The 22,087-nt window shown below is 40.6% G+C and overlaps 1 protein-coding gene across 5 annotated transcripts in view; it reads right to left on the reverse strand.

Moving 5' to 3' along the window:
- The window catches only part of LOC126259991 (poly(U)-binding-splicing factor half pint), a 136,078-nt gene that overhangs the window by 45,213 nt on the left and 68,778 nt on the right, over positions 1–22,087 (reverse strand). For 4 of the 5 annotated variants that reach the window (XM_049957128.1, XM_049957163.1, XM_049957148.1 and 1 more), the window contains one exon: positions 13,920–14,137. In XM_049957128.1, the coding sequence (XP_049813085.1) occupies positions 13,920–14,137 (218 nt within the window). The remainder of the gene's footprint in view (positions 1–13,919; positions 14,138–22,087) is intronic. The other variant, XM_049957138.1, reaches the window with a different exon arrangement.

Below are 22,087 nucleotides of genomic sequence, written 5' to 3' on the forward strand. Positions count from 1 at the left end.
CTTACATTATCGTCCTAAGTCACAGTGAGCATCGACAACATTGCAGCAAAAAAATCGTAAGAATGCCACTGTCCCCTATCTAGATTTTCACCATTTCCTGAGAAATGAATACTATTGTTCAGTATTTGTCCAATTATAAAGTCAGTTCAATTCCGACTAAATATGGATTCAGGCAACCTGCAGTTTAAATGCCATAGATGTTCATAAAAAGCCAAGTACAGTGATAGATTCCCACGGTTGGCAACATGACTAAATTTGCTGCATGCTCCCCTCCACACAATCATCATCATCATTCTATGTCAAGCTGGAGTCACTGTTCCCCCTTCAACCCTTCCTTAGTGCTGAGCTTCAGTAACTGTGAAAAATAGACTGCAGTGTCTTCTAGTGCGCAGGTCATATGTAACAACATCAACTAATACATAAATGAAAGATCACAATTACAATTCAGTGTCATTGTCAAACTTTTGCTCGTCCCATGATCACTAGACGTCTGTTGGTACTATTTCCAAGACGCGTCTCGCCGCTGCAATTTATTCTCGCTGTAACAATTACAGTTAATTTAATATGATTTATTTCCTTTGTTAGACATTTCATTCTGGATTAATTTTCCTTCAACTGAATGTTACCATGATGTTCTAAAGCTGTTAACGTTTTTACCCGCTATTCTAACACATGAACGGCAACAGAATTTCTCTTTTGCAATTAACTTAGTAAATCTGTTTCTCAGAAACACATAAAATATTGGTCTGGTTTCTGAATCAGCTAATGTTTTTTGAATGTTACCCCTACATAAAAAGTGGCATTAATGTTTGTATATCCGTATGTGTATGAGAACATTTATTGGAAATCTGTTAAGATACAGCAAAAGTTTGTAAGATGTTAGAATGTAATGCTGTTTCGTCCTGCATTTCACAAAACTGTCCGATTTCAATCAGAGCAAAAGACTGTAGTAGTGGCTAGTTCACACAGTGTGGCTCAACTTCTCTCACACTAGCACTGCGCGGCACCCAAGTCCATGTCACATGATTGTTCAAGCAACATCAAAACTGTTATCTTCAAAATAAATCTGCTTGTGAACACCATAGCAAAGGCTTCATCTCTAAATGTAAGACGACCCCTATATACTCTACTGAACAACATAAAAATGTTGACCTCAGCAGCAATAGCTTAATCTGTGAATATACGAGGGCTATCCACAAAGTACACTACGTTTTGGAATTAAAAATAAATAAAGTATTGGAATTTTTTTTTATTATATACAGATGAAAGCCACACTTAAATACTACTTTTCTACATAGTTGCCATTTAAATTAAGGCACTTAACGTAGCGATGGATGAGCTTGGAAATTCCTTCGTCGTAAAATTCGGCCGCCTGCGCCTTCAACCACGTGGTTAATCAGTAACCCGGTAGAAATACGATTTTTGTGGATTTCCTGGAAAGAGGCACTACAATAAACTCTCAAAAGGGATTGACAAACTCTGCACAACCTCAGAAGAGCAATACAAAACAAGCGCAGGGGAAAGTTTGGCTCAAAGATCTTGCTGATTCACGACAACGCCCAGGCCCACACGGCAAATGCCACTCGTGAAGTTCTCGAATCTTTTAAGTGGGAGTTGTTTCCTCATCCGCCACAGTCCCGACCTGGCACCGAGCGACTTCCACTTATCCCCAGCAATGAAGAAGTGGTTGGCTATGCAGCGTTTTGATGACGGCGCACAGCTTCAAGAGGAGGTAACCACGTGGTTGAAGGCGTAGGCGGCCGAATTTTACGACTAAGGAATTTCCAAGCTCATCCATCGCTATGATAGGTGCCTTAATTTCAATGGCAACTATGTAGAAAAGTAGTATTGAAGTGTGGCTTTCATCTGTATATAATAAAAAAAAATTCCAATACTTTATTTATTATTAATTCCAAAACGTAATGTAATTTGTGGATAGCCCTCATACAATGACCCTGTACTTTTCAAATGACGAACTTGGGGGAAAAAAAATCTCGTCTTACAATCAGGTAAATGCAGTAGTTGAAAATTTTTCAGAAAGTGATAGGTTCTGATATTTTAAAATCTTTAGTTGTCCTACAGTCTTCATTCGACTTTGGATGTCACCAATGGGGACTGCATTGTTTCAATTTTACAAATAATCTCCTATTTTCTTCTCCACACAGTTGTCCAATGTCTTCAGCTCATGGGGTGTTATCTTTAATACCAGTGTGAGAGAAACTCTTGCAAGAACAGCAATATGTAAATGTAAACAAGACCAGAAAATATATAAATATGTAGCAATTGTGACTGCCAGATAGTTATTACAAAATTACCACACTTTTACTTTCCACTTTTCACATTTTCCTGCCATTTATGCATTTTTTCCTGATCCCATCAAATTTCATACGTTCACAATGTACCGAAAACTTCAATTTTACTTTTTTCTGAATCCCCCCCCCCACCCCGACGTTTACACTGCACCTGGCAGCTTTATTTGATAATATTGAGTAAAAGGAATCCTTCGATTTTCATCCTGGCTCTGTACGAATGCTCTCTTTAAAGTGCATAAACTGCGTGTAATTCAAGAAGATTGTGAAAGGCTAAGCCTCTGAACTATTATATCTAACAAATACTTGCCAACTGCAACAAAACTTTCCTCTTAGTGTACAAACTTTGTATATGTATTAAAAAATAAGCTCGCATGCCATATATTTTAACTGAAGCTTGGTTTATGGTTTGGAAGTATCATAAATATGGCGTGCCCTGCACATTGTTCTTAGGTGACATCAAGGAGTGAGCTAATAGCAGGCAAACCTATCGCGGTTTTGCTAGTGAAGTTTCTCATTTTGTGACTACTGTTTTAGCTGTTTAAGCATTGAAGTTGTTATTGGAGATTTACTAGCTTATTTGTTAAGTTTTTGTTTTTCTTTTTGTTTTTGTTACTGTATCTGAGTTGAGGGGTCAAGTCATTTGTACGATGTCCTTTGTTCCTTGGATCATTTTCTTGTTAATCTTTGTGTTAAGTATTTCTATTGTTTTGTTATTGACTTTTCTAATGGAGAGAAAAGAAAGAAAATCTTTTACTGTAGAAGTGAAGGTCCAGATTTTGGACAAAGTAAATTCCTTCCATGAAATAGAACCAAATTGTAAAAAATAAAGAAAATATCATATCTAGAGCTACAGAAAATGGGCTAAATGCCAAAGAACGAAAGTACACGACCCACTTGAAATGACGTTCAGAACGAAACTATAAAACATAGGTTTAAGATGTCAAGGGCAGCAAGTATTCCAGCTGACAGCATGCTTTTAAGGCAGAAAGCACTTAAAGTGGCCAATATTCTTGGCACAGACAATTTCAGCACCTACATGAATAAAATATGAAGCCAAAAAGTATATAACAGTGACGAAACTGAAGTTTTTTTAACGTGTTGCCAAACAAAATACTGGTATTCAAAGGTGACAAAGGCGATGGTAACAAACACAGTAAACTAAGGATAACAACTATCTTGGGAGCTAATGTTAATGGCTCTGAGAAGCTCCAGCCCTTTGTAATATGGAAATCAAAAACCTCTGTTTTCTAAATATACGTTAACTTCCACCTTCATATGATGCTGACCAAAAAGTTTGGACGAGCTAACTTCTGCACTTTATGTCAAAATGGGAGCTCAAAATAGAAAAATAGTTCTTATTGTTGATCACTATCCGCACATCCTACTGACATGAAACGCGTAATTACAATTTTTCCCAGCTAAAAGCAAAGGCAAACTGCAACCCATGGATTTGGGAATTTACACTCCTTAAAGTCAGTACATAGGAAGAACATTGTTCAAAAATTTTTGTTCATTCATGGATACCACATGTAACAGGATTTCAGTACTGAAAGCACTGCATTTCATCACTAAGTCATTGAAGGCTGTGAAGGAGGATGCAATAAAGCAATGTTTTTCAAAAGCAAGATTCTTTTTAAGGGTATGAGTTGCCAGAATGAGAATGAGATGAAGAAGAAGACGAAGAAACGATGATAATGAAGGTTTTTTTGCTGCTGTATGGTAAACACTGCAGTCAAAGTGCACTTTTAGTGAATTTATGCAGGTAGATGACAATGTTATTACTGCAGAGGAAAGAGACTTGGAGGAATATGCTGCAGAAAGATTGTCAGTTAATTCCTCTCTCTATGATGGAGAAGAAGATGAAGGAGAAAAAGAGAGTATCAGTGCCTACTAGTGCTCATGCAGCTGCAGCAGTGGAGGTACTATAAAGATATTTTTCATCTGTGAATGGTGTGAAAATACACTTGAGACTCTTTATGAGTTGGAAAAACACACTGAGGGCATATCAAACAAATGAGCTAAACAAAAATCTATTACGGACTTCATTTGTAGGAAATAATAATTAATACAACTGTGGCTTTTTAAACTGTACATATTGAGTTGTTATTCAAATTTGAATGTTTCTTAGAAAGAGGTAACATTTGTAGTGTTGGTAGCTCCATTTTAATATTATAAAATATAAGCATAACAAAAATCAGTCCACAGGAAGGTTATGTCATAATGTCTTAATTACTAGTTCATTCCACTTGCCAGTGCATAAACAGAATTAGAAGACATGGCAATATCAGCAGTTGCTTTTTACTGGATATCTGAGATAAGTACTATCAGAAATAAGACTTACGCATACTGTTATACACCAACATGCATTGCGAAACCTTTGCTTGGCTTTTCTACCTTTCCTTTGAAAATGATTTCCCCCCAAATTAACAGCACCAACCTAACATTCCAATCGCTTAAAAAAAAAGAGTAATACTGTAATATATACATCAATGTTTGCCAACTGTTAATTTTTTTCTGAAGGAAGGAAGAAAAGGAGAAAAAGGTTTGATACAAAATACATTGCAGATAAAGCATACAGGCGTTACACACTATGGTCAGGTAAACGTAATTCACCATGTAACACACATGATGTGTATTTTACGTTAAGCTATGAGGTTTTGTTACTTTCACTTCAAGCATTCTAGTATTAAAGCATTTAAGTACATTTTTTTTCCATATTCAGCACACAATTCAGGTAATAAATTATTTGAAACATTTAATCTTGATACCATATGCCAACAATTGCCCACAATCACTGTCTTTTATGTGACACTGTTACGTAGCATGACTGAAGCATTATTTCCTATTCTGTGTACAGTCAAATGAAAACTACTGTACTTAATTTTCCAAATGAAATTAAATCTCTGACAGTAAACATAGTGTGTATTCCTACTACACATCAGTAAATGATTCATGCATTCACCCCATTTAACAGCATGTTTCTGACACGCTAATATTGCTGCAGTAGCTGCTCAATCTCTCAGAAAATTATCAGAAAGTGATCATGCTACCAACCTGGCAACAGGATGAATTGGAATGTTTTTTTTTTTTTAAATCTAAGTGTCAATTTTTTAGGTAACAGATGTCATGTTTTTTACCTGAGCCAACAGAAGCAATGCAGGTGTTTCCACCCCAGTTCAAGATACATATTGATAACAAATTATTACTTCCAGCCTCTAACAGTTCCCATACTCACGAAACTCCAATGATGAAGGCACCACTCACACAGCAGCCTCGAAGAGCAGCATATTCTTCCCTTCAGGACCCATCACGATACACTACGTATATAATGAGACGTGGCGAAAGCAAGAGTGTACATACACCCAATTCATAATGATAATATAGCTACTCACTTAAAACAGAGTGGAACTTTGAAGCAGTATTACAACATGACATTTCAGCCTCTGACTGCCACTTTGTGTGAAACTGTACTGAACAACAGTTCACATAAAAGGCTAGGAAGAGTAGAATGTCAAGCATAACTCTGCTTAAAAATTGCGACAAGTAAGCAACATGACCTCTTTGAGCAACACAGAACAGTTAACTCCCATATGAACACTAATGTTTATGAATGGGCATTTTTTTTTCCACAGAAGCAACCTCATAAATAGTTTATATATTTCATTCACTTGATCCCAGCACTCACGTAGTCCATACAAGAAGGTGAGGGAGGGAGTTAATTATAAATTTTTGTGTGCATTCCGAAGGGCAATGTCAGAATAATACTTACTCAATTATGAAGCACCTTCATATAAACATCAATTACTATTTATCAGAACTGCATTCCAAACCTGCCCAATGGGTTTTAACAGCCTAAAAGTATTATGCACTTCTGTGCAGATCGAATTTGGTTTTCATTACTGCCATTTTTATCCTATGGGACATAATAAATAAGTAATGTTCCGATATATTAAAAAATGATCCCAATCTCTCTCTCCGTGTGTGTGTGTGTGTGTGTAAAATGTTCTGCTATTCATTTGATAAGGCAATGTACTGCTTCTTAGATCCATCATATGGTGAACAACATTAGATCAAACGGAAAACCAATGCATAAAGACTCTTTCTGGTATTGGTAACTAAATGTATGAAGGAAGAGCTCAGAAACACTACACACTATGGGATAAGACAGAAGCAAACATGAGAAGGTAGCAAGTTTCAAAGTATTGTCCCTCTTAAGATAACATTCTGTTACACTGGCTGTCAGGTGGGTTAAAATACCCATTTAGTTTGCTGTCATCATTGCAAAATTTTGGCTATGGAGCCACTTCTCAAACAATACCTAGTATTAGTGTCTAGTACACTTCTTTAACACTAAAGTGGCATGCTACATTACCATTGTCCAATAAACACTTGGTGCCATGTCTTTAATTGTTAAGTATGCAGGATTACATTTTTTATCACTGTGTAATTTAAGAGTGCTTTGACATTACTCCAGTTAAATCTTATCTATACCCGGGCCGCTGAAACATTGCACTTGACGTTTGCGTATGAAGTTGGCAGCGTAACAGAGTAACAAGTGAAGAATGATAGGTGCTAGGCGTTCAGCGCGGGGCGCCAGCCAATCACAGCGCAGTGAGCACTGCTGTTACTCACGTGCTGTGACGTCAAAGTTCCCGCGTTGCCGGCTTTGTTTAGTGAATGTGTATACAACGTGAATTGTATGTTGTTTACCGTGTGTTTTCGTTGTACTGTGTGCTATATCGTTGTGACTTTTGTTACGTTGTGAGTGTACATACTTGGAAAATGCCACCGAAAAGACTTCGTTCACCTAGTGACAATCCTTTGCGTCGAGGGGTGTCGCTAAACAGCCAGGCACTGGAGTTACTACGCAGAACTCTTGAGTTTTATGAGCAGGAGAAAAACTACGTAAGCATTCATGGACAGCCATCAATTCCTGCTGACAAAGTGGTGGAACGTACGTCGAAAACTCTAGTTATTAGTGTAAGAACTGTAGTAAGTAAGGGATTATTACTACAAAACTTGGAAGATACTGAAGTGAGCTGTAATGATTCTGAGCTGTCTGGATCAAATAATACATTTTTATCAACCCCGGGAAAGAAGAAAAAGCGGTCTAGTCCTATCACAGATTCAGATTCTTTCCAGACTGATGCAATTCGTAGGCATGTTTATGCTTACAACAGCAGAAAAGAGTATCCGACTGTAGCTAAGTTATTAATCTCTTTAAAAGAAAGTGAACTCTTCAGGGATGGTAAAACATCACTAAAAATTGTGCTAAAAAACATGGGTTTCTGTTACAAAATGCTAGACGGACGCAAAGTACTGTTAGAGAGGGCACATATTGTTACTGCTCGTAGCATTTTCTTGCACAAAATTGTGGGCAGAGACATTCATTCCATAATTTGGCTAGACGAAACGTGGGTTAATGCCGGGGAAGCTGTCAGTAAATGTTGGACGGATAACACACCCAGCAGTAGTGGCCATCAGCCGACGGGAAGAGGAGCTAGATTAATTGTGGTCCATGCAGGCTCCTCCAGTCGTTTTGTCCCCGACGCACTTTTAGTTTTTAGATCAAAAACGACTGGTGATTACCATGAAGATATGGATCACACACGATTTGTTGAGTGGTTCAGGAACCTTTTAAAACAATTTCCTGTCCCTACAACAATTGTAATGGACAATGCTCCATATCATTCAGTGATACAGAACAAAGCCCCAACCACAAATGATCGGAAAGAGGTTATGGTGCAGTGGTTACAGGCTCAAAATATTGCAGCGGATACGAGTATGACAAAGGTTCTGTTATATTCTCTTGTTAAAGAAAATAAGCCTACGACACCTACATATGTAGTAGACGAAACTGCCAAGGAGCAGGGTCATACTGTAATAGGGCTGCCACCATATCACTGCCATTTCAACCCTATTGAGTTAATATGGAGTGATGTAAAAATGTATGTAAGGAACAACAACAAGTCCTTTACAACAACAGAGGTGGAAAAGCTGTTGCGTGAAGCTCTTGTGACTGTGGATGCAGCCTCATGGAGAAAAAAAGTAGGGCACGTCGAGAAGCTTATACGAGAAGCACAGACAATAGAAGGCATTATCAAGTGGCCATGAACAATTAATGATTTGTCTTGCTGATGACGACGATGAAGACGGTTTTGGCGATGAATCGGACAACAGTGACGATGGCAAGCTGGATGGAATTGCGTCATTATCGCTGTAAATTGGTGAGTGAAAAATTACTAATATTGGTTATTTATTGCAATCTCGGTTATTATTTATTTTGTAAACTACGTACATTATTGATTTTAAAGTACCAGTCGTCAGATGCTTGTTTTTTGTATTTCTTTGCTCCGTTGTCGAAAGGGTGCGCATTGTTATGCTTTTACATGCATTATTATACGGTTGTTTACTTCCTGTCATTGTAGTACAACTAAAAACTAGTTTTTATATACACTGTAATTGCTCAATCGCTTGCATTTACGAGACGGGACGGAAAACTGTATCGTCTGCTGTGTGTATAGAGGCTGCTGTTGCAACATCGCTATTACAGTATAGCCAACCTAACTAGACAAAAAGCGAACTGTCAAGTGCAATGTTTCGCCGGCGGGGGTATAGACAGGTTACACTGCAATCTTTTGACAATTTCTTCATAGCCAAAACTATGCAGAAATGAATGGAAAATAAAGAGGTACACTACTCGACCAATTGCCATCCAAAGGGGCACAAAGTTATCATTTAGAAGATTTAGTGGTGGCTGTGGACCTAGTTGCAACTAAAACATTGGTCTCAACATTATTGTTTAATAATAAACAAAGAAATGGTCAAGAGTACAGCAACCTACCTACTAGGTGTGCGGCACAGTGTAATTTTCTGTAATTTTTCTGAATTCTCTCCACCAAACACTATGCATTCAAAATGTGAAAAGACCTTTTATCCATATTTCCTAAGGTAAGTGGGAAGACTTGTCACGTGGCACACCTGCTGGAACAATGTCTTTGCCTCTTCATACAGGAATAAAAATATGAACACACATAGAAAAAGTGCGAACAGCGGAGAAAAAACTGAACTGCCTTCAGGTAAACTGCAAGTTATCTGTTTAAACTTTAGTGTATTATCCATTAAAGACAGTGATTTTTGAAGGCGAAATTTGGCATGCAGAACAGTATCTTCTCTATTTACAAAGAAGAAAGATTATGGTTTAACATCCCAATGATAGCAAACATCATTAGAGAGGGAGCAGAAGTTGTGTTTGGAAGTATAGAGCAGAAAATTGGCCTGTCATTTTTATCTCATTTTCAAAGTGACCATTTTAAAATTTGCCTTAAGCAATTTAGGGAAACTATGGAAATATGGATGGCCAGACAAAGAATTGAACCACTATGAACACATTGTCTGACCACTGCACTACCTCGCTCAGTCATATCCATTATAGTAAAGCCACCTGTTACAACGGAACACTGGTGTATTAAAAAATTTGAATACTTTAAAATAACGACATTTATACTGTGCCATATGTTTACATGAATGTAATCCTGCCCCCTCCCTCCAAACATGATCACGGTAATTTGGAATGGCTTGTTGCTGATTCAATGATACCAGTATGTAAACAAATCTGTAATCATAGGCGAGTTTGGTTCAAGTACCATCTTAATCATAGTGATGTTTCATACGGAACAAGGTTAGCATTCTGAACATTTTTTGTATGTCTTATTCTAAAATTATGTCTCTGAAGCTGGTGATATCAGACCGACATGGCACTTGCGGTATACTGTATGCAGGAAGGAAATGAAAGGATTCCTGCAATAAATTCACAATGTCTTGGATAAATCAACACAACAGACTGTCTAAAAAAGTATGCTGGCACTTTAAAATAAAATCTAGGGAAAAGTGGCAATACAGAATGTCAGAACCTATCATTATTTTGTTTCACAGTTACTTTACCAATGAAGTTACTTCAATAAACGCAATTTTTTTCTGTAGATTCTGTGTGCATAAATTATAGCATGTATTCCTCAGTGCAGTTGAGAGTTATTAAAATGTCATGTCTTGCATCACTTCTGTTGTAGTAACACTAAACTTTGTAGGAACTGACTTGTATTTATCACTGTCTAACAATAATGGAAATACCTGGATTCAACAATACCTAAAATAATGAAAAAGCAATCACTAGTCTTTAGCACACATATGTGGCTGGCACTTTTAACAGAGCACAATAATAATTAGCCTTTGTGCCCTGGCTCCTCTTCTGACATAAATTACACACATTCACCCACACAACCACACGGACATTCAAACACATACTACCCCCAGTCGCAGTGATGTCATGGTTTCCACATCATTGTGTGTGTGTGTGTGTGTGTGTGTGTGTGTTTTTGCCAGAAGGAAAACCAGAGCTCGAAAGCTATTGTACACTGTATTCTGTTACGTGTGTCAGTGTGCAACCCATTAGCCTGCTGAAGCTAATAACTGTCTTACTGATACCACAAAAATGTATTTGTACTTTCTCAATTTACTTTCCAATAATATGAAATGCTTCTGTGATATGAAGAGAGAATTAGTGATGCCACAGTATTCCTCTACATGAGCAGAGGAACATGTAAGTGCCCATCAAATGTGTATATACACCCCACAATGATACTATTTCTTAAGGACAATGACTGCCATCTAAAAGTGGACAGCCAGTTTACAGCACAGTCTAAGAAACACGCAAGCATTTGTCCACAGAAATGAAGGAATATGCACATACATGCTTGTGTTACAACATGAAATAATGTTCTCTCCCTCTCTCTCTGCTCACATGAAAAACAAATAATTGACTGGGTACAAATGAATGGAACATTTAAATGTGGTGCATGTTGCTTCCTGTCAGGCAAACACAATATACACATATATATAAATGTATCGTAAAAGAATAGATATAACAGAAGGTCTTCAGTTTTCTTTGCTCATGGGAGATTCATTAAAAATAAGTTTCATTTACATACCATATACATCTGCCTCTCTCTGACTAAGAATACAAACAGCTTAAGATAACAGATAATTCAAATTAACAATAATCGGACTGTCAATGTCTTTATTGACTGCCAATGTCTTTATCATAGCTATCACCTTTCCACATTTCTTTTATTACATTAGTGATAATTTTACAACTTACTAACAGTGTCTTTTCTTAGTCAATAAAAGTACAAAACAATACAGCAAAGAATAAAAGCAATTGCCAGAATAAATGACTAATGTCAAGTGCTTTTTGATACACAAACACACAATGTCAGGAAAATTTTGTATTCCGGTTGCATCTTTATCATGGTACTCCCAACTTCAAGTAAAAATATTTCAGTTTGAGTATGTGAAATCCCTTACATATAAAAACAGAGAAATATAGAACGTTCCTGGGAGGGCAAACAAGAGCACTACGGAGTCAAAGAATTACCTGTCAATGGTATAATAAAGACTGATGCTGATAGAAACTTGTGACGCTACAATGAAATTTGATACTGCACAAATTCAAGTGCATGACTTGGAAAAACCTGATTTCTTTATAGCACACGTGTTTCAGATAATTCTATCAGGCCATCATCTTTGTCAAAGTGTGATGAACAGAGGCATTTCTATAACATATGGCAACAATTTATATGCAAGTTTGTTAGGAGCTCTCTTTTGTAAAGTTACAGCAATATGTGATATTGCTAGATAATTTCTTGAGACATGAGGGCATCATACAAAAGCAAATTATTAACAGATAAAACTTACGCTCCACAGCAGGCTGTAGACTGTACTGAACTCTTAAAAGCATTCAAACTACGTAGCAAATTGGGTCTTTAACTCAGATGTGTAGTCAATTGTATATCTAACCTAGATTTTTGCTTTCAATGCAATGATCTCTCAACTGGGTCACCCAGTCGAAAGTAAGGAAGGTTAGGGTTTACCAGGAAAGTAACGAAGATTAGGGTTTGCCAGCTCATCGGGGTCATCAGAGACAGAGCACAAGCTCCGATTATTTTAAAGATGGAAATTGGCCAAGCCTTTTTAAAGGAACCATCCCAGCATTTGCCTGGAGTGATTCAGGGAAATCACAGAAAACCTAAATCAGGATGGTCAGACATGGATTTTTAACTTTTGTCCTCTCAAATGCAGTGGTGCTAATCACTATGCCACCTCACTCAGTCCACCCAATTAAAACTAAGTTTTACACACACACACACACACACACACACACACACACACACACACACACACAGTACCTTTGGACAGTGTCAAGTTGTGGAGGGAGGGAGACGTGGCTGGGGGGGGAGAGGGGGAGGGGGAGGGGGGGGGAGAGAGAGAGAGAGAGAGAGAGAGAGAGAGAAAACACACACACACACACACAGTACCTTTGGACAGTGTCAAGTTGTGGAGGGAGGGAGACGTGGCTGGAGAGGGGGAGGGGGAGAGAGGGGGAGGGGGGGGGGAGAGAGAGAGAGAGAGAGAGAGAGAGAGAGAGAGAGAGAGAGAGAGAGAGTGTAGAGGGGAATGTGCCCGTGTTTATGCAGTGTATGGCTTTAAAAGCTAAGTAATTTTCCTGCTTTTGCAACCATCTCAATCACTCCATGTCTTCGCAAGTAGCTATCTACCCAAATTTATTTATTAATTGCAAATATTCTAACATTCAGGTCAGAAAAATATGATCTAACTGGGCAACTTCTAGGTTTATTCTGAACAGGCAAAGCAAATGATCCAACAAATCTTGGCTCAATCAATATAACTTATTTGTGTGTCCTCCATACAAACTCAACTTTTTCTCTCTGTGATAAAATACGGCATGTTACTGGGAAGTCCATAAGTCACTTGTAGTTATCAGTAGGTTCTTTTAAAGATAATTAACAATTTTTTTTGTATTTGGTGAAGTGTTAAAAGCATAATGGTGTCCGTAACACATGATACAGCATATACTACACCATTAACGCAAGAGTCACACTTAAAAATACTGTCAGCCAGTAATCTGTGACAAAACAGTGAGTACAGGTGGCAAACAGAGTAATGAGTTCCAGACACTGACCCTACAGTACTCTTCATGTACAATAAACAAAACTGTCAATATCTGCAATATTTCAGAAGATGATTATTTATACTCAGTGTTCGGATGAAAAACAAGTCCTGTTTTACTTCCTTGCCACCCCAATTTGTTAAAACATTTAATCAAGTATACAGTAGTTCATAATTATCACCACAGAAAATCATGCAGTTATTAGATCTATTAATCAAAATAACAGCTTTCATTTAAGTTCTAGAATTAGTCGCTAGACAGAATAATTTTAAAACAATCTGATTAGAGAGTATAAAACATAAACAGAGATTTATTACGAAGACCCTCTTCTCTCTCCTCAGTGGCCCTAAACCCCCAAAATGATTCTAGTTATCAGTAAAACATGTTCACTCAAGTCATCCAATTAAATTTGGCAATGTGGTTATTCAGTAATGCTGGAAATAAACAAGTACAGCAATGATACAAAATGTACTATTAGAAAGGAGGAGAATGACACTGCAATACAACTTCCTAATCTATGAAACTCCCATGACAGAGAAACCTGTAGTCCAACTGTATAGCAAACCGCGGATAAGGAACTTCTACCTTGATGTTCCGGCCACCGATCATCACACCATTCATTTGCTCCAATGACAGCTGGGCTGCTTCTGGTATGTCATATTCAACAAAAGCAAATCCTTTATGCTTCTGAGTTACTGGATCCCATGACATGTTTATAGATTTTATTGGGCCAAATGGCAGAAATGCCTGCCTTATCGTATCTTCTTTCAATTCAAAACTGATACTCCCAACATAAACTCTGGAATAAATACACACACACTATTATTTATAAGCTCCATAGATCATATTAACAACAAATATGATATGGAATGTGTCAAATGACTAACAGTTGCACACCTTTATTGAAAGAAATATGTATTGTAAATGAAGGTAAACATTCTTCAGGTCGCAATCACGTATTTCTGACCAAGAATATTTCTGTTGCCATACACACTATACAAAATTTTTTATAGCCGTATATTTCACTGTCTGTAATGTATCTGTGAATATCACAGTTACACTGTAACTCAAATGGTTTATTGAACACTCGATTCAGCAATGAATAACTGTAACAGGCTGTAGTTAAAGTTGTCAATTGTTTAAGCTGTTCCTTATGACATGAAGGTGTCAACTTCACACATAATAACCACCTTTTGTGCAGCAAATAATTTCTGCACATTTCAAACAACACAGTGACAACTCATTTCAATTTAATAATAATTAGTACATTTTTGTGCACTCAGTGACAACATACTACAGAATACATACGATGCTGTCAAGAGAAATGGCTAAAATTTCCAGACCTTGCAATAAAAGCAACTACAGAACGCCATAAAATAATTCAATTGGACACTCTGTCATTAAATTTTCACATCTCTGAGATAACAACTTGCTACTTTTCAGTTTTTATTCCAGGCACATTAATTTCGGCACAATTTGGTTTTACCATTACAACTATTCAGGCAATAGTGCAAATACCTTAGTATAAAAAATAGAACTGCATTGTTCTCCCGAAGCACTTTGTTTCATTATTGTGCATATAACAGTGTCATCAGTTCTGCATCACAGGGATCCATGCATATCTTAATGTTGCAGCTGCCATTTTGTACCAGCACATACACTGTTGCAAGATACAGACTAACTATAATGTTGCTTGTACCACTCAGTAGAGTCTAAACAATTCCAATTTAGTTGCCTGGTTGTGAGGTCATCTAATTTGTCAGCTACTGAAGAATATGTGAAATACAAATGATAACTATAAAATACAGGTGAATGAGTACAAAATGGATAAAAAAGATTAGATAAAAATGGACTAAGAATCTCACATCACACTAATCATACACGAGTTTTACATTAAATTTATTTAATAAAATTGCAGCCAAATAGCCATATACAGTTACTTTGCTTAACATTTTATGTTTCTGCATATTCATTTACAGATTTCACGTTTTTACTGCACAGTTCTATGTGATATTGTTCACAGGCTTTGATACACAGTTCACACACACGTGGTTGGGTCGTGATAATTTTTCTTTTTGCAAATTAGATGATGAAAGCCGTGAAAAGATAATCTAGTTATGACATGTCACAGTTCAAAGTTTGGTGCTGTCAATGAACAGCTCATCATTGCTTCGATGCCTAAGAACTCCGGCCATACTTTTTCTTGTTTATCCTCCGTGATCTTCAGTTGATTTCTGGAAGCCTTGGTGTGTGGCACCATATATCGAAGTTTGATGTCTTCAATTAGGAATGTGTCTCTCACTAGCAGGTACACTAGTCTAGATCATCTTGTCTTTGCGTGACCTAGTACTCTTTTTAGATATACTGATTTTACCTTTTCTAGTGTTTCTAGATTTTTTCTGTCAAGTGGTCCCGTATAACCTTCAACCCGTAGGCCATTTCTAGACTGAGTTGGCAGATGTTTTTGATGTCCTGTACTGCTATTATTGCTTCGGCTGCACGTTCTTTTGTATGTTTTGTGAAGCATTTGGCTGTTGGTTGGAATGTCATCCCTAGGTATTTAAAGTCTGATTAGATTTTTATTTTTTTGTCCTCTGATGTTGATTTCTGCATTCTTGGGTGTTTTGCCTCCTTTTCTGAATATCATCATTTCGAACTTTGGTATGTTTACGTGTAGTTTGTGTTCACTGCACCATTTATCAATTTTCTCCGTGATTTTCTGCAGCTTCTGTATGTCTGTTGATGCTACATCTATGTCATCGGCATATGCATATAAGTATAGATCTTCTTCATTTTCTCCAATTTGCAGTACTTCTTCAATGGCAACTGTTGTGACAGTGCAACGAGATTTAAAAGTGCCGCTACGTCAGTATGCGAACACGGCGATAGAGGCGCTCCGCAGCTCGGCCGAACGCGGGAGCGCCACCTGGCTATGAACGGCGCCGGCCGCATGTCACGGCACGGCAGTCGAATGACAGATACGGAGTTAATAGCATGTAACCCGCTATTGTTTCTACTTTTGTATATCCACGCAATTTATTAGTGATTAAAGGTTATAACACTTTTTGGCGACGAGGATGGGTATTTTTTTCCTGCATTGTGGAATTGTGTGTTCGTGTCGGGGCAGACATGGAACAGCTTATGCAAGCGCTCATTGAACAACAAACACAGCTGACGGCTGCTATTCAGTCACAACAAACACAGCTGACGGCTGCTATTCAGGCACAACAAACACAGCTGACGGCTGCTATTCAGGCGTTGTCGACGTCGCTTACTCATCGTCTGTCTTCCTCTTCTCCGCCTCCGTTCCCTCCTTACGACGAGGCCGCTGAAGACTGGGAGGATTATGAGAAGCGTTTGCGGCAACACTTCTTGGCTTTCGGCATTGTCGACACTCCTATGTGTAAGTCGTTATTTCTATCTTGGATTTCCCCACAGATCTATCAGCTGCTATCTCAGTTAGCCCCTCTGCGGGAACCTGCCTCTCTGTCCTTCCAAGAAATGTGTGAATTATTGTCTAACTATTACCGGAAAAAACACCCACGTCGTTGCCGCCCGCGTGGCGTTCTACCGGTGTCGTAAACAGCCCCATCAATCTTACCGGGCTTGGGCGGCGGAACTACACGGTCTGAGTAGGAAATGTCAGTTTGTCACGGACACTCATCATGAGTCTTATGCTGATTCAATGGTTCGAGACGCTATTCTACGGCTTGCTCCTGATAAAGAAGTTCGGCAACGTGCCTTACAACTGCCAAACCCGTCGTTGTCGGAAGTTCTCAGCATCGCTCAATCTTTTGAAGTGTCTCACGCTGTTGGTGCGCAAATAAACACGTGATGTGATGTAGGCGCTGTACAGACCACTTTCGATGCGGACAATTTGCCTGTTTCACAGGGGAACGACGATGTGGCGGCGGTTCACTCGCGTCAACAACGTCGCGTTGGGCCACCACGCTCGCAGCGAAAACAGCAACCACAGAAGCAGGTTCGTTCCACACTTCCTTCTTGTCCACATTGTTTCGTACAGCATGACAGGGCCGTGTGTCCAAAACGTTGGGCCACGTGTAATTCATGTAGGAAAAAAGGCCACATTGCTTCTGTGTGTCAGTCCCCTAAAGTTCCTGTCGACGAGGACGAGGCATCGGACATGGATGTTAACTGTGTGCTTTCTCAAACAAATAAGTTGTTTGTTACTGTTCGTGTTCTGGATAAAGACATTCGCATGCAAGTGGACACTGGCTCTGCAGTAACTCTCATTAATTCTCGCACGTATTTGGAGTTGGGCTCCCCTCCCCCTTCTCCAGTTACACGAAATCTGCGAACTTATAATAAGCAGAAAATTCCTATCGTTGGACAGTTTGATGCTTCCACTGCCTACAAGTCTGTTGTTAGGCCCCTCACGTTTTATGTGGTGGATCATGCGGGCACGGAAAACCTGTTCGGTTATGATGCTTTCCAGTTGTTCAGGTTCTCCATTGATGATGATGTGCACCTCATATCTGAGGATATTCCGTATCAACAGCTGGATGGATTGTGTTCTGAATTCTCATCCGTGTTCTCTGCTGGTCTGGGTCGTGCCAAGGATTTTGAAGCCCATATTACTCTTAAACATACAGCTCGCCCTAAGTTTTTCCAGGCACGCCCTATTCCGATGGCGTTGCGTGCACCTGTCAAGGCTGAGATAGACAGGTTAACAGCTTCAGGGATTCTCCTTCCTGTTACCTCCAGCGAATGGGCATCGCCAATCGTGGTGGTTTCTAAACCAAACGGGAGTCTGCGATTGTGTGGTGATTTTAAAGCCACTGTCAATGCTCAGAGCCTCATTGACACATATCCTCTTCCCCGTCCTGAGGAGTTATTTACCAAGCTCGCTGGGGGCCAGTTCTTTTCCAAACTTGACTTATCGGAGGCGTACCATCAATTGCCGTTGGATGCGTCTTCCAAGGAATTTCTTGTCATCAACACTCCTTGTGGGTTGTATCAGTACCAGCGGTTACCATTTGGCGTCGCTAGCGTGCCGGCCATTTTTCAGCGGTTTTTGGAACAGCTCACGGCTTCCGTTCCCGGCTGCATCAACTACCTGGATGACATTGCTGTCACGGGGGCCTCCACTGAAGAGTACCTTCGCAATTTGCGTTCAATGTTTCGGGTTCTGCATTCGGCTGGGTTGAAGTGCAACCTGGACAAGTCACAGTTCTTCCAACCCTCCATTGTTTATCTTGGTTTCCACTTATCCCGTGAGGGTATACGTCCTTTACGACAGCACGTTGCGGCCATTACCGCTCTACCCCGGCCGTCTACGGTCAAAGAACTTCAGGCGTTTCTAGGCAAGATTGCTTATTCTCACAAATTCATTCCATCCGCGGCGGCGGTGGCTCATTCTCTGCATCAGCTGTTACGTAAAAACGTTCCTTTCTGTTGGTCCGACGAGTGTGAGCAGGCTTTTGTCCGCCTGAAGGCTCATTTGCAGTCGGCGCCTTGTCTTGCCACATTCCGTCCGGGTCAACACTTGGTTCTGGCGACTGACGCGTCACAGTATGGCCTAGGGACTGTTCTCGCCCATCGGTATGAGGATGGGTCGGAACGACCCATCGCCTACGCTTCCAAGACCCTCAACGATGCCCAACGGCGTTACTCTCAAATCGAAAAGGAGGCGCTCAGTATCATTTATGCTCTAAAAAAGTTCAGCGTTTTTTTATGGTTCTAAGTTTCACCTCATCACCGACCACAAGCCGCTGGTCTCTCTGTTCAGCCCCTCGGCGTCGCTTCCAGATAAGGCAGCTCACCGCCTGCAACGTTGGGCCTTATACTTGTCTCGTTTTTACTATGAGATTCACTATCGCCCCACGGCCCAGCACGCCAACGCTGACGCGTTGTCGCGTTTGCCGATGGGTCCCGACCCGGTTTTTGATCGAGATGAACTACTCTGTTTCCACATTGATGAGGAAGAACATCGTGCGGTCGAGGGTTTTCCACTTACAGGTTCGCAGGTCGCGTCGGCTACTGCGCGGGACCCGGTCCTGCGTCAGGTGATCGGTTTTGTTCAACGGGGTTGGCCGGACAGGACCAAGGGCCGGGCATCGGATCCCCTTCGCAACTACCAATCCTTGCGCCTTCGTCTGTCTGTTCGTGAGGGTGTTGTTCTTCTGGCCACGGATGGTGCATCTCCACAGGTCGTGGTGCCAGCCTCTCTTCGCAAAGATGTTCTCAAACTATTGCATGAAGGCCATTGGGGGATTTTTCGGACTAAGTCCCTGGCCCGCAGGCACGTTTATTGGCCCGGTATTGATTCGGACATCGCCCACATTGTCGCTGCGTGTGGTCAGTGTGCTCAACAACTGGCTGCACCCCGTACAATGCCCTCTCCGTGGACTGATCCGGCGCAGCCGTGGGAACGGGTGCACGCTGACTTTGCCGGCCTCTTCCTCGGCACTTATTGGCTACTGTTGATTGACGCCTTCTCGAAGTTTCCGTTTGTTGTTCGATGTCCGTCGCCCACCACTGCGGCGGCGACGCTGGTTTTGTCCAAAATCTTTGCACTAGAAGGTCTTCCATCCACGATTGTCACGGACAATGGCCCTCAGTTCTCTTCGCAGGCCTTCCGTGATTTTTGTACTGGACAAGGGATTCATCATGTTACAGCACCGCCCTTCCATCCGCAATCGAATGGGGAGGTCGAGCGCCTTGTCCGCACTTTCAAAAGCCAGATGAAACAATTCCTTAGTGATTTTTCCACAGATGATGCTCTGTTGCAATTTCTGAGTTCTTATCGCCTCACGCCTCTGGGTGATCGCAGCCCTGCTGAACTCTTGCATGGCCGCCAACCGCGCACTCTACTGCACCTGCTTCACCCTGTCAGGCCTTGTACTGTGTCCCCTAGTGCGGGAAAATACTCGGTGGGCGCCGACGTGTGGGCACGAGGGTATGGATCTCGCCCTAAATGGATTCCAGGGGTGGTCCAGGCTCTTCGCGGCCGCCGGCTTTGTGAAATACGTACGGACGACGGCATGGTTGTTCGCCATTACGACCAGATGCGCCCACGAGTGGTGGCCACGCCGGTGCCACCGCCCTTCTTTCGCCTCCACCAGCCCGAGAAGCCAGTCCTGTCGCTGCTGCCGATCTTCCGTGCGTGTTGCTGCAGCCGACGTCGCTACCGCTTCAGAGTATGCCGGAACTGGCCCCAGTCGCGACGCCGCCTACTCCGGGACCCATCTCGCTGGAGCACACCCCCAGGTCCACGACACCTATGGATGCTGCTCCGGAGTTTTCACCCATCATCTCGTCCAGGAGGCACATTCCATGCGCAAGCTTCCGTCCTGGACATTTTCGACCATACTCTCGTGTTTCTCTGCAGGATCTTCTCGGGGCCTCCCAAGAGGCCATGGATGTCTCCGCACTGTCCGTGTCTCCAAGGAAGTGAGTTTTTTTTTTCAAGGGGGGAAAAGTGTTGTGACAGTGCCACGAGATTTAAAAGTGCCGCTACGTCAGTATGCGAACACGGCGATAGAGGCGTTCCGCAGCTCGGCCAAACGCGGGAGCGCCACCTGGCTATGAACGGCGCCGGCCGCATGTCACGGCACGGCAGTCGAATGACAGATACGGAGTTAATAGCATGTAACCCGCTATTGTTTCTACTTTTGTATATCCACGCAATTTATTAGTGATTAAAGGTTATAACAGCAACAATGTACAGCAAAGGGCTCACTGGGTCACCCTGTAAGACTCCGTTCTATTGCAAAATGAGGTTCGAAAAAGAGAAGTTGTCCGATATTGTGATCAAGTTGCATTCGAGGATTGACTTTATTATTCTTGCCCGTAAGCTATCTTTTCCTATTGTTTTTTCCGGTTTTCAGACTATGGGATCTCTTTCCAGTAAGTCAAAGGCTTTGGTAATGTCTATGAACACTGTGTAGAACATTTGTTTCTTTTGTAGAGCTTCGTCGATGTTTAAAAGCAGCCTGACTGCTGTAAATGTTGATCTTCCAGATCTGAAGCCCATTCGTGAGTCTGGGAGGTGACTGTCCACACAGGCTTTGATTTTTTGTGTAATTATCTTTGAGAACATCTTAAACTGAGCATTTTCTAGGGTTATGCCTCTGTACTTGTTTGTGTCCGTTGGGTCTCCTCTACCTTTGTAGAGAACTTTTATTATCAAGTGTTTCCATTGGATTGGAATTCTTCCAAGTTCCAGGCATTTGTTGACTAGTTTGATCCATATGTGTTGGAGAGCCTCTTTCGCATTTTGTATGTGTTCATTATATATATTATTGGGTCCTGCTGCTTTATTGTTCTTCAGGTTTTTATTACTTCTTTTCCATCTTCTTCATTTAGAGGTTCCCATACATTGTCTTTTTCTTTTGTTTGATGTTGTTTCTCTTTCTTTGGGAGTGTTTGGATTCCTCGTTTGTTCAGTATCTTACTGAAGTGGTCTTCCCATCCCTTCATGTCTATATTTGGTGTATGAGTCAGTCTTCTTGGTCAGTAAGACCAAGTTTTACAATAATGAGATAACAAATAGTTCCTTAAGAAACTAACCTTTCCCCATCCATCCTTCATCCTATCACACAAACAAACTAATGATTATGAGTGGTCAAGTATGCACTGTACAAATGCAAACATTCCAGACTTCAGGTTAACATCTACTGTCCCAAATTGCACATCTCTAGTTTAACAAAGATTCAACAACACGACTGGAGACAACACTGATTTAATTCAACAAGAGTTAACTTTTTGTGCAATGAGATTATGATTT

Source organism: Schistocerca nitens, chromosome 1, assembly GCF_023898315.1.
Source record: "Schistocerca nitens isolate TAMUIC-IGC-003100 chromosome 1, iqSchNite1.1, whole genome shotgun sequence".
NCBI classification, from domain to species: domain Eukaryota; kingdom Metazoa; phylum Arthropoda; class Insecta; order Orthoptera; family Acrididae; genus Schistocerca; species Schistocerca nitens.